The sequence below is a fragment of the Diuraphis noxia genome, unplaced genomic scaffold (assembly GCF_037042655.1).
Source record: "Diuraphis noxia isolate RWA-SAM2 unplaced genomic scaffold, SU_Dnox_SAM2 contig0003, whole genome shotgun sequence".
Classification (NCBI taxonomy): domain Eukaryota; kingdom Metazoa; phylum Arthropoda; class Insecta; order Hemiptera; family Aphididae; genus Diuraphis; species Diuraphis noxia.
In genome coordinates this window covers 24,560,843-24,575,414 of record NW_028301713.1, presented here as the reverse complement: position 1 = coordinate 24,575,414, position 14,572 = coordinate 24,560,843, and the positions used below count along the sequence as shown (strand labels likewise).

Genomic DNA, 14,572 nt, shown 5'->3' with positions numbered 1-14,572 from the left:
GCGTATTTACTCAGTGATGGGCTATGTTTTATCTTACATTCTGGATACTACTGTACGTTATAAAAAAATTATTTTTTTGGAAGATGAATTTGTATTGCTCACGAGTATGGTATATAAGGGAGAGCGTGTTTTGGTCATGGAGTCTAAAAAAATAGATGGATGTAGAACTATATTAAATCGAAGATATCTTATGACAATTCAAGATTTAGAGAGCACAATTCTTGAAATCATAACAATGAAAATCGCGATCACACGACCTATTATTTTAAATCAAATCGATCAAATAACCGACTACCTTAAAACCGATTTTAATGTTGATAAATCAGCGAAACTTGAAGAAGTAGTTTCAATAACAAAAGGAATTCATGCCGAATTAATCACAAGCCATATACCGAAAAACAAACAGAGTTTCATACATCAGATAAAATTACTCGCAACTGAACAGCTGGCAATCAAATGGATGGAAAAGCTGAATAACTCTAAAAATGTATGAAAATTTATTTAAATATTTCGATAGTTAACATTTTTGTATCATGATTACTTATTTTTATTACAGAATAAAACGGAAGCTTTTAACGTTGACATATGGCCACCAAGATACTCAATTTTGTCACCGTCGATTATACATGACGAAAACGATTTATCACAGTCACGGGTAATTTAAAAATTAAAAAAAAATATTTTTCTCGAGTTAACCGTTATTTTATTTTTAGGGTGCTGACGAGGAAAGGGGGTTTCGAGAATACTTTTCAACACGTTCGAGTTTACCAACGAGGGCACCAATTCGGAAAATCAAACCTATGGTAATACACACATTATTTACTTGATAAACGGATATTGATAAATTTTTATTACAGGCTGTTGACGAGAACGATGGTCCGACTTACTTTAACAGATTTTCACCATCCCCACCATCTTTGTTTGACTAAACAGACGGCAAGTCTCAATCAACTCAGAGGAATACGAAATTAATTTTATAATTAATAATATCTTATTAATGATGATAATAAATATTCTTTATATCATAACATGTGTGTTATTCATTTCGTTATACATATCCCCACCATATATGATAGAGTAGGGATTAATCCCCGCTCCACACGGCAGCACTGCATAAAACGTGTGACACGAGCATAGAACAAGTCAGTCGTTATCCGCTCTTCAAGTCGTAATCCCCTCTTCGAGTTATTAACAATTTGTGCGTATAATCAATCATAATGGTTAGTAAACTTATCGACTGTTCAACTTTTTTCGTAGATGACAATATTTTTATAAATATAGGGTTAGATCCTGATTTTATGTTTAATTGTATCATATGTATTTCAAGTAACTCTCAGTGCGTGAAAATTAGTGTGGGATTATATGAATCTCTAAATGTAGTTCTTAAAAACGCCAATTTTTTGCTGCCATCACACTTACTGTTAGAGGAGTTTAAATTGATGTCAATAGAACCATACAACGGATGCGACATACTGTCAATCAAATGTTTGCTTCAAGACCAGAATGTGCAGTTGACAAAAGGGAATGTTGCAAGGATCTTACAGTTAAGTGGTGCCATTGAAGAAGTTATTCAGATGAAAACAATGTACCCACGGCCCACTGCATTGGATCAGGCATGTAAGATTTCAATGTTTCTCGGAAAGGAAATGCCGTTATCTAAAGATACAGCCATAACCGATGTTGAAGATTATTTGAACCGCATCGAAGTTAGGAAACTGAAAGAATGTATTCCAGTCGCAGGTACTTGCTTAATAGCAGATTTGAAAATCAAAGCACTCAAACAATTAGCAAGAGGCTGGTTATCTTATTCGGCAAAAATTGAGGTAATACAAACATATTTTTGCATATTATTTTATACTAATCAAAAACATTTTTTTTTTTTAGCCTGGAGTCAGCAGACCTAAGACAAGAGCATTCGTAGCACGTGAAAGGGAAATAGCAAGCCGTAAATTGAGTTTTGGAAAATAATTAATTATGTAATATTTTATTGTGACTTTGGTACATTAATAAAAAAAAAAAAAAAAAAAAAAAAAATGTAATATTTTATACTTACATTTTTATTGTGGCTTTGGTCGATAATAATAAAAAACAACGTGATGTTTAAAAAAAGTATTTTTATTTACAAACTATTTACAATTTCCTTACATCACCATTGAAAGGGTTATAAGTTATAATTTGATCGTGTAAAATGAGACAATAAGCTGCAGTCTTCGCTGGAATGGCTTTGCCTGTTTCGAACTCGATGCGTAAATCAACAGTCGACGATTTTACGTTGTCGTTTTGTCGTGATAAATCTACGACTATGATTGGTACGTATTGTTCAAAAATGGTTTTTGACAGTAGAGGCTCACTATATTCTCTATCGTAGTATGATTTTTGTAAATCTGTATATGCTTTATATAAAATGGCCGTAACGTTGTTTGTGAAATCTGAACGGAAATCTTCGTATGGATACACTTCAGAATTTAGATGTATTTTAAGGTTTTTCAGGTAACAGTGATCGAATCGTCCAGACGGATTAAATAAATTACTTTTTCGATCTGTTTGAAAGCCAATTAATGCAAATCTGGGTTTCTCGAGCAAACTGCTCGATTTAACCGTCCAATTTTAACTACCTACAAAATAATTTGCAAATAATGATAATTTTAACTAATTTTTGTCAATATTTGAACTTCAAATGCTAATAAAAAAAAAAAATCTGGTAGGTAAGTCATGGATGTCGCTCTGCTGTACAGTATAGGTTACAAGTGGGTTACCTACTGTAATGGATGGAATTAAATTTAAATCCAATGATATTATATCATTGTATACGAAAAACGATTCTGAGCGGAGACAGTTTATCTGTCTAGGATTTATTAAAGATTATTAAAAATTTTCAAATCTTACTAATCTTAGATTTAAAAAGAAATTTTTCAAGAATTTCTAGCTTAAAATAATTTGCGAATTTTTGTGATTTTTACGTGTTTTGTCAAAATTCAAACTTTGAATGCTTATAAAAAAAAAAAATGTGACTGAATTTATTTTATTTTTCAACTGCTATTGTAACAATATGTTAAGAGCTTTGTATTAAATTTTCAAGCTTTTCTACCCAACAAAAAGGCTGATAAATTATCTCCGTTCAGAATCGTTTTTCGTATACAATGATCCTATCATTGGATTTAATTTTAACACTACTGTATATAATATAATGATTCACACGGCACCTAATGTACTGCACAGCCACTAGACCACCCTTTTTAACTTCGCAGGTAATTAATTTAAAGTTTAAACCATATTGTATATAAGTATATTCAGTGGCGCCCTACCATATATTCATGTCTTGCGACTGCAAGACTTAACATTGGGGGTGGGTGTATGAAAATGTGATACTTGGTCATGAAATCTTAAATCGTTAAATCATACATGGACACAAAACACATGGCATAATATTCGTAATACAATAATTAATAATATTAACTACAATACGCCATTACGTCAATACATTGCATATTATATTAAGTATTTAAGTATAATAATAATATAACGTATAATGCACAAAATAATATTTATTTTATACATGAATTATTATTTATATAGTATAATAGTGGGTACTGTGTAGTACATTATTAGTATAGATAATAGGTATACGAATATACGAGTACAATATAGCCAGTGAAGTATAGACACTATAAAAAAAAAAAAAAATAGACAGTATAGTAATATTTGATATTATCTAATATCTTATCTGATTCCCAACGAGACTCCAATTAGTCCAATTTCTACAAGAGATTAAAATGTAGATATTTATTTATAAACGTAAATCCCGTAGGCCCGTAGATCGTACTAAATCATAATCGGCTCTTATACGACTATAGCAATACAGCCTACTAAAATAATATTTGTGAATTGTGTTTTTCTTTTTTGTTTATTGGGTTGGTTGTTGGGCATTACTCATTACTATTAGTTATTACTTATTAGCAGTTTTGTACAATTGTACAGAGTACAAACAACAGTGTCTATTTCATATTTTATTGTACCTATTTACGTCATTCAACAGTGTTGTGTTTAAATTAAAATTTTTTTTTTATTTAATATTTGATTAAATTTCATAAATAATTAAAAACTATGAGTTTAGAAAAAGTTTGTATGTGTGGTAAACGACGAGAAGGACTCAATAAAACAAATTGGACACGACATATTAATTCGTGTAAGACAAGAAAATTAAGTTTGAACAATAGTATTTCTCGGTTTTTTGGTGTCTATAGTTCCAGTTCCAATCAAAATAATACTCATATTAGTCCTATTGAAACTGAACTAGAAGGTATTTTATTATTTTTAAATTTAAATTAATTAATAATTTATTTATGTAGGTATTTACTTTTATATTTGTTTTATAGAAAACAAAATAAAATATATTGCCAGTTCCAGTAAAAATAATACTCATATTAGTCCTATTGAAACTGAACTAGAAGGTATTTTATTATTTTTAAATTTAAATTAATTAATAATTTATTTATGTAGGTATTTACTTTTATATTTGTTTTATAGAAAACAAAATGAAATATATTGCCAGTTCCAGTAAAAATAATACTCATATTAGTCCTATTGAAACTGAACTAGAAGGTATTTTATTATTTTTAAATTTAAATTAATTAATAATTTATTTATGTAGGTATTTACTTTTATATTTGTTTTATAGAAAACAAAATGAAATATATTGCCAGTTCCAGTAAAAATAATACTCATATTAGTCCTATTGAAACTGAACTAGAAGGTATTTTATTATTTTTAAATTTAAATTAATTAATAATTTATTTATGTAGGTATTTACTTTTATATTTGTTTTATAGAAAACAAAATGAAATATATTGCCAGTTCCAGTAAAAATAATACTCATATTAGTCCTATTGAAACTGAACTAGAAGGTATTTTATTATTTTTAAATTTAAATTAATTAATAATTTATTTATGTAGGTATTTACTTTTATATTTGTTTTATAGAAAACAAAATGAAATATATTGCCAGTTCAATATTATTACCAGTATAATGTAACATAACATAAAATTAATTTTAATGTTTCAGGCTTAAAAGATAATACAAGGATTTTACCATTAGACAATGATCCTGCTAAACTGTGTAAAATTAAATCCTTTAGTTATGAGATAGTTGACAAAATAATAGAAATGGGACCATGTCAACCTACAGCTGAGCTTTTACCAAATAAAGAATTTCCTTCTAATAAGTTTGGTCGAAAATTTCATCCATCATGGTATTTAAGAAAGTTAGGCAATGGTTCAGTTGCAAATAGAATTTGGTTATCATATTCAATATCTAATGACAAAATATATATTGCTTGGATTGTTTACTGTTTGCTGGAAAAGGAGTTGTTCAACAAGCACCTAAGGCGGCATGGACCTCGGTTGGTTTTAATACTTGGTCTACTGGGCATTTTAGTATAATATCCCATGAATCTAGTTCTGTACATGTGCATTCTTCACTTCAACGTAAGATTAGGCAGTCTAGTTTAATAATATTACCAGCATTGCATACATTGCATAGAGAAGAAGTAATTATGAACAGAGAAATTGTGAAGGAATTAATAGATATAACTTTATACCTTGGCAGACATTCTTTAGCTTTTCGAGGGCATAGGGAATCTAATTCACAGCGAATACAAGGTAACTTTAAAGATTTGTGTTTACTCTTGTCAAAATATAGTCCTCCAATGGCTTCATACATTACTCAATTATCCAACATGGGAAAACGTCCAAAACAATCATTTATATCATGGCGTAAACAGAATATGCTTATTGACTCTCTCAGTAATTACATATCTCTCCAAATTTCCAACTCTGTGAGAGAACCAAAATTTTTTTGTATATCTATAGACACATCCTTTGACATTTCACATAAAGAACAAGTATCTTTTGTAATTCGCTATATTGATGAAAAAGAATCACAAGTCAACTTTAAAGTTCACGAAAGACTTATTGCTTTAAAAGAATCTCCAAAAACAACAGCTTTTGATTTGTGTGAATTATTTAAAAATGTATGTGTTGAAAATAACTTAGACTGGAAGACATGGTTGGTTGGCCAATCATATGATGGCGCAGCTAACATGAGTGGCCAATATAACGGATTACAAACTCTTCTTCAATCAGAAAATCCTCGTGCAACATTTGTCTGGTGTTGGAGTCACAGACTTAATTTAGTTGTTACAGATGCTGTTAGTATTGATATAAATTCAATGGATTTATTTGGAAATCTGGAAAAATTATATGACTTTATTTCATCTAGTAAAAAGCGAGCAGCAATATTTGTGGAAAAACAAAATGAATTCTATCCTAAAAAACAAGTTCGCCGAGTTAAAAAAGTTGGGACAACTCGATGGATGTCTCATAAGTATGCATTAGATACAGTTCTTGACACTTTGAACGCTTTGCTTGAAACATTGAATGTTATACAATTGAGTGAAGGACCATCTGATAGGAGAGCTGGATCAGAAGCAAGTGGTTTATTTGCCTACTTTACTTCAAATCGATTTATTTATTCAGCATTTATTTATAAAAAAATTCTATAAATTATTGAACCTTTATCAAATTTTTTACAAAGTCCTGATTTTGATTTACTTGCTGCACTATCAATGATAACTGAAAAACTAAGTCATCTTCAAAATCTTCGTAAGGAAGATGTATTTAATAGTTTAATTTCTAAATCTCACGAATATACTGCTAAAAATTGTAACATTGAATTTGTTCCACTTCAAGAAAAACGTATTAAAAAACATAAAAGGATGCCAGGAGAGGGAGTTGATGACAGTCCAATATCAAATGCTTTACAAAAATTAAAAGTTGAAACATTTTATGGTGCCTTGGACTGTATAATTATACAAATTAAAAAACGATTTATGGGAGACAATAATAATTGCAAAGGCCAAACAATTGGTCTCTTAAAAGATTTTTCTCTCCTTTCTAAAAAGAGATTGGATGAAACTCGTTTAGATTCTTCAACTGTTCCATTGGATTCATTTTCATCGTTTTCCCAGATTTATGGTTATTTTATAGATGAAATAATGCTCAGAAGTGAGTATATACAATTTGCTGTAAGTCTTCCTCATTTTCTAAAAAACATGGCATTACCAACATTCTTACATGCCTCCGAGTCAGATTCAGAAAATAGTAATATATCTAGTGAAGAAGAAGAAAGGTATGTCCATGGAAGTACTCAAAATGAATCAATGAACCATGCCAGCCTAGGAAATATTTTCAAGTAATATAATTGTTCAATAATTTTGAATTAAATTAATTTTAAGATCATAGGTAGTTAAATGGTATATTTTATGAATTATATAAGATTTTCTATAAATATTAAAAAAACTTTTTTTATTATTTGGTAGGATTGAAGGAACATGTTTAGTGGGGTATTGTGTCCCATTATCTTGAAGATTAAATAAAAACAGAAAATAGTTATATATCTAGATACCAACTAAAGCTTATTTTCCAATGTTATCATTATATTTCTAATCTATTATTTGCTCTTATATTATTTTCAGCATATTTTGGAAAAATAAACTTCAAGATGTATTTCCAAACTTATATATAATGGTAAAAATTGCTTTAACTTTACCAGTTGGTAGTGCAACTACTGAACGTAGTTTTTCCAAGCTTAAAATAATAAAAAACAGACTGCGCTCAACCATGGCTGGAGAACGATTGGAAAATTTGATGAAAATCTCTTGTGAAAATGACATTTATATAGATTATGATAATATTTTAAATATATTTTCTTCAAAGAATCCAGGATTGCTTAAGCTATTAACTATTTAATTTGATTTTGATAATTTATTATATTATATACTATATTTATTTATATCTATTTTGTCTATGGTATTTTTTTTTTATGTTTTATTATATTACATTTATACAAACAAAGAGTAATACAATTACTATACATAATATAATAATTACTATATAGTAATACATACTATAAAAAATTGTAATTTACAATTATTAATTATAATCTGGCAATCTGCTGTTTTTTGTAAATTTAGATTGAATCAATGTGGTATTTGTTTTTAATTTTAAAATGTATGCATTTATAGTTAAGACATTAAAAATAAATTATATTAGTTGAAAACGGCACTTCTCATAATTGTTTAGTCACTTTTTGAAGCAGTTTGTGTTTTTGGAACTTAGAAAAATATTTAGTATTAAATTTATAGCTAATAAATATATACAATATGGAAGTGTGGAGAATGAGGTATTTTTAATTCAATTCATAACAAATGCAGTTGGCAAGCTCCACAGTCCACAAATCATAATAGTTAGGGAAAAGCCTAAGATAACTGATGTTAGTTGATAACAGAAAAAACCGCCATACCATTTTAAATTTTACTTTATACTTTTATGCTTTATTATTTTGAGTGGGTGGGTGGGTTGATGAAAAACGTAGAAGGGGTTTTAAGACATGGCTGTGCGCCACTGAGTATATTTATGTAGTACATAAATATAACATTTAAATTCCACGTTTTTCTACTAAAAACGTTTATAATTTATTGACTAAAATAAATATATACAAATTTACCATAAGAAGATGAATCTTGTTTTAATTCATTATAATTATAAGGTACTAGCCGACCCGTCACAGCTTCGCCCGTGATTGGTTGTTTATTTTGCCTTCGGACCATGATATGTAGAATTTTTTATTCAAATATTATTGTTTATTGTGATCAGCTAGTAAATATAAAAAACGGTTTCTAGCGTTATAAATGATAAAAATAAATACTGATAAAAAAGAAATAATTTATGGTTGATAAAGATTTATTAAAGAAAATTTATTAAAGATTTATTAAAATTTATTAAAGAAAAAAAAAGAATTAAAATATGAATTTTATAAGACTTCTGAGTATATGATGTTTTTTGTTATATTTCCTGTTGAAATTAAAATCATAAGATGATTCGGGTCTCCAGTTCGAGAAAATGCCACGTATAATTGCCCATGTGAAAAGCACTCTGTACGAAGATCTACGCCAACGTACTTGAATGTTTGACCTTGTGCTTTGTTTATGGTAATGGCAAAAGAAACTTTAACCGGGAATTGAAGCCGTTTGAAAGAAAACGGCAAGTCAGAGGGAATCATGGGAATTCTTGGAATAAATGCAATTTCTCCTTTCGCTGGCCCTGTAAGAATTACGGCTTCTATAATATTATTTCGCAACGATTTTATTTGTAATCTTGTACCGTTACATAAGTTCGGTGGTTGAAGATTACGTAATAATGTAATTGGAGCACCAATTTTTAATTTTAGTTTATGAGGAGGAAATCCCGAAGGAGAAAGAGAATTGAGAAATTCTTGTGGATAATGAATAGCATCATCTGTTGATGTAACTGTATCAATAGATAGATATTCACGTGAGTGTCCATCGAATTTTAGAAGGATGATATCATTAATTTCTGCTGCTGTTACATTTCTTGGAGAGATTATAGCTCTTTCACATAACCACTGATCTGATTTATTGGACAGATTAAAAATGTCTGGATAAACTGTAGAAATCAACTCTAACACGTTATTGACCACTCGTCCAATCGTGTGATTGACAGAAATGTAACCATTTTCATTTTCTAAAGTTCCACTTCCAATTTTCAACAACTGTGCTGGAAAAATATCGTCCCCTCCGCATAAATAAACTCTCATGTTTGTTCGCAAATAAAGTTTTTCAACATGGTTCCATATATGGGAAGATTTTAAGCAAGCATTAACGACATCAGCTCGAGTACCTTTAGGGATTACTGGTAAGGTTTGACGGAAATCACCAGCGAAAACGAATGTTATGACACCCATAAACTTATTATTACACCTAAGATCTTTTAATGTTCGATCAATTGCTTCGATATGTGATCTGTGACTCATTGTACACTCATCCCACACAACGAATGAGGTTTTTTGAAGAATTTTTCCATGAGGGCCATTTTTACGAATCGGACAAACGTATTCTGTATCAAATAATACATTTAACGGTAACTTGAAAGTCGAGTGAGCAGTTCTGCCGCCACTAAGGAGAGTTGCTGCTATACCAGATGAAGCTACTGCTAATGCAACTTTACCTGAGGATCTAATTTGAGCCAACAACAAATTAATTAGGAATGTTTTTCCTGTACCTCCCGGAGCATCTAAAAAAAAAACTCTTCCTTGATGATTCATTACGCTTTCTGTAATAACATTAAAAGCATATTTTTGATCATTTACTAATTTTGGTAAATTGATTTCTACAAATTCTTGTAATCGGTTATTATCGTAAGAACGCAAAATTGAGAATTCAAAAGGATCAGATGCATTTTCATTTCGAACAGGTGAGTTCATTCCAAATTCAGTTAAATATTTTTCAGACAGAAAAACAACTTTATCTTCTATTTCAATCAAACCTTTATTAAATATTTCATCAGAAAAAGTAAATTGCAAGTCATTTAATCGAGTGCGCTCTGTAAGAAGAATATCTTCACAAAAATCATTTCTGAACTGTTCCCACAAAGATTGAGGTTCAGACGGTTGGCAGAAAACTATGATTATTGCGAATAATTCTCTTAATTTTGAAGGACTTTCTGAAAGAGTTGCCTCCGCTAGAGTATTTTTCCATTGCTCGTCATTTTCTAAAAGCCCAAGAGCAAAACAGGAAGCTTTAAAAGTCGCGTGAATGACTCCATCAAAGGCCTTCAAGCTTTCAAATGAAGTAGGACCTTGTACATAATTTAGTAGCAATCTTAAATGGAAGCACTCACTTTGATTTGGGTGAATCGTGTAAATTCTACCAATGGCAGTGTCCATTTTTATTCCTGGCCAACCTGGAACATCTTTTCCCCGTCTTCTCTTTAACCAGCCTCTGCTATTATCCCAGGTGTAATAAGAAGGAACTTCATGATAGAACAGTGTTTTCGCAAAATCATCATGTGAACACAGTTCAAAAAATGCAGTTAGTGTCGTTTTTCTTGGATTTTCAATAACTTGATGAAGATTATTATCATTAAAGAAAACACGCTGTCCATTTTCTAGATGAACAGCCAAGTGCTGAACTGTCGGATCTCTATCATGGATTTCAAAATTGAAAATTCTCCAAAACGCTTCAGAAGTACATATGTATCGACCATTCAAAAAATTTGTAATCTCATCGTTTTCACGATTAACAGAAAAAGTAGCTCTATCTGATCCTTTATTAATATATTTACATATGTATTTTATCGCTTTAACCGTATGACAGTATTCTACGTTAATATGCGCATTAAAGCACCTAGATAGCACTGGACAATACGGTACAACCCAACGGTTGTCAACCACGATTTCTGTTTTACCACGAACTTTTAATATTGCAGTATAACCTCCATCATCTGGTGATCTCCGTCGGTAAGTCGGATAACCATCATCTCCAGTTTGAGTATCCTTGACCAATTTGTGAGGGTATTTCTTACTACATTTTCCAATATTCATACATGGCGATCTAATATTTAACTCGCCGCATGGGCCATGAATCATATTCTTGCAAACTATTTCATAAAGTATAGGATCTCTGTCTTTGTTTGGTATCTCGGCAGAAATAATTTTATCAATTTCATCTGGCTGAATTTTCGTTTGTAACCCCAAAAGAATGTGGCAGTGTGGCAAACCTCGTTTTTGCCATTCAACACTGTAAACATAACAATTTACATCTCCGAAAATATATTCATTTTTTAATACATGCATAAACTTTTTTAGTTTGAGATGAAAAACTCTAGAGATTATATCGTGTCTATCAAACGACTTTTGATCTTGAAATAATTCATTTTTTATTTCCGGCCATTCCGGGTTGCATGTAAAAGTAATAAATAAATCTGGACGGCCAAATTTACGAACATAAGTCATGGCATCCTGATTTTTTTCATGCATGTAACGTGGGGAGCCAGTAAAAGAGGAAGGAAGAATTACTTGTTGCCCAACGTTATTAGCATTAATATTTGCATCATTGTTAACAGCATCTCGGAGGTGAACATAATCATCCGCACGTAGTTGTTTTTGATGGTTACGAATAAAGTGTAGTCTTTCAGAAATCAATTTTGCCATCATATCTACGGCGAATTGGCTGAATAATGTTTTGTAATAATGTAGATGATTTAGACTTGTTTCTCTAACCATAAACCTATAAGAATAAAATTGCATGCAGGATACAGTTTTGGTTCGATTTTGGTTATTTTCCTGTAATATATTAATGTGATAACCGTCTTCGCCTCTAGTATACATCAATGGATATTGCAGTGCATCATAAGATCTATTCAATTCGGAAACTCGACTCAATTGTCCACTCCGACCGTGCAGAACTATATCTCTGGGACCTTTATCTTCATTAACTAATAATACAGCTACTTCATCGATGGTAGGTGCATTATATTGACCTCTGTGTTCATCTTGAGGAACTCTGTCAGCATGAATAATTAACTTAAAGTTTTGCAACTCATCAAAAGACCTCGACTCCAGATTAGATCTAAAGCTCTGTATGAGGTGATTATTTTCACGCAAAACTGTTTGCAATGATTCAATGAGACCTCTTTTCATATTTGGAATCATATTTGTTCGAATAGATATTTGATCCGGCTCTGACATAAAATATATTTGTAAAAATTTAGCATTATTTCCAATTTCGGGTAATAAACTACCTATTAAATGATGCACTTGACCCTGAATTTTAAAAGAGGGCATGAAGTTCCCTTCACTTATTTCGTTTGCTCCAAACGATGTCATTTGAAACAGAGTGTTATACCGTCTAGAATTATCAAAGAAATGTTTTGATAGAGGGTGAGAATTATCAATTAAACTTTTAATTAGGTCTGGAAGATCCTCAAATTGGTGTAAAACAACTTTACCGTCAGCGCAGCAAAGTCCATGGGTTTCATCTTTCCATTTTTTTGCATGGCACTTAGGACATAATATAGTCATTCGTCCAATTTGAAGCGCTTTAATATTTAAATAATCAATCTCGGATTGATAATTAAACGCTGATTTCATACTCAAAGCGTTACGTTGCTCCTGAGCACGTGTTTGAGAACGTTCTGGTGTGTTATTGTCTGGAGTGTTGGCCACTTACTCAAAATTTGGGTAAGAAAAAAAGGTAAAAAAACTAAGTACAAATTATGCCAGTGTGCTGATGCCAGTGACTGATGTTCTCTTAGATTGTTTACTATAATGTAATATTACAAAAACTTTAGCCACAGCAACGCGTGGCCGGGTCGGCTAGTAATATTATAATATACAAACATGCCCGATAAACCAATAGCAACCACTATATAATACACTACTTATTATTATTTTAATCTGCAACAATAAACTAAATTTTTTATAATTTAGTTTGTTTTTTTCTAGACAGATGGCGCCACTGTTGTATTTTTGACATACAGATTTCCTACATTTCGGGTGGATTTTCATAAAATATTCTTTCATAATAACCTTGTCCTATCAGTAACCAATAGTAACTATATGTCATACAATAAGTTTACCATATGTTTCCATTTTATATAAGAACAACTCATCCTCTTTGGATCTGCAACCTATAGAACCGTAACAACTAAAAATATTTATTATATTTTTTGGCCGAAAGAGTGCGCCACTACTTTGATTCTGTTTTTGATTTTGTATGAACTTTATACTTTTTTTTTATTGACAAAAGTGTTACTATAACCTTCAGCGGAGTGTCGGGTTTCAGCCAAAAAAAATTTCAACCAAATCGTTTCAGTAGTTTTCTCGGTTAGCGCGGTCTAAGAAAAACCCTTACAATTTTATATAATAGTATAGATTGCAGAAATTGTCAGTTTTTGTTTATTAACATTCATAAACGACTCCAAAGAAAAGTGTTCCTGACAAAGATATCTACAATAAAGTTGATCATCATTAAGTGATAATAACTTTATATTTCCTAAAAAATAATAATGTTTTTAAACGTAAATTTTGAATTTTTATTAAATTTTATAAATGGGTCTAAAAGAAACTAAAATTTTGCAACAAATATTTAAAAAATATTCAATAAATAATATATAAGTTAATTAATTCAGTTTTTAATTATATATAGGTATACCTGAATTTATTTTCCATATTTCTAATCTGTCTTTATCTTTAGGAAATCTAAACATTCTTAAATTTTTTAATTTGCTGGATGATTTACCACAGTTAATATATTGGCAAGTGTTATCAGGCATTATTGCTATTTAAAAATTAAAAAATATGTTGAACACAATAGAATATTATAGATGAAAAGTGCCGATAGGGATCACAAGTCCACACTCTACGTTACACAAACTACGACAAAACATTCAAGTACAAAATATTAATTAAAATTTCAACTCATTTAAAATATTTAAAATATATATATAATATCCATTCAAAAATATCGCTTATTGAACAAAACATTCAGCTGTAAAACTAAAAATAAATTCATCGATATTTAAATAATATTATTATTGTGTTGGCATTTTTAATAAACATATTCACCCAGACCCATGAGTATTAATAATAGTTTGTATATAGTCAGTAGTAAAGTTGTTTACCCCCACACCCCCAAATTGACAACTACTGTCCGCG

At 30.3% G+C, this 14,572-nt stretch overlaps 1 protein-coding gene across 1 annotated transcript; it reads right to left on the bottom strand.

The window, feature by feature from the left end:
• Positions 1 to 8,135: 8,135 nt before the first annotated feature.
• LOC149057102 (uncharacterized) lies at positions 8,136 to 14,190 on the bottom strand. Its single transcript, XM_089223290.1, has 7 exons — positions 14,070 to 14,190; positions 11,966 to 12,597; positions 11,262 to 11,554; positions 10,402 to 10,961; positions 9,271 to 10,188; positions 8,998 to 9,159; positions 8,136 to 8,170 (listed from the first exon to the last, which is right to left on the bottom strand). Exons 1-7 carry the CDS (start codon positions 14,188 to 14,190, stop codon positions 8,136 to 8,138), a joined length of 2,721 nt encoding a protein of 906 aa, XP_089079416.1.
• Positions 14,191 to 14,572: the final 382 nt, after the last annotated feature.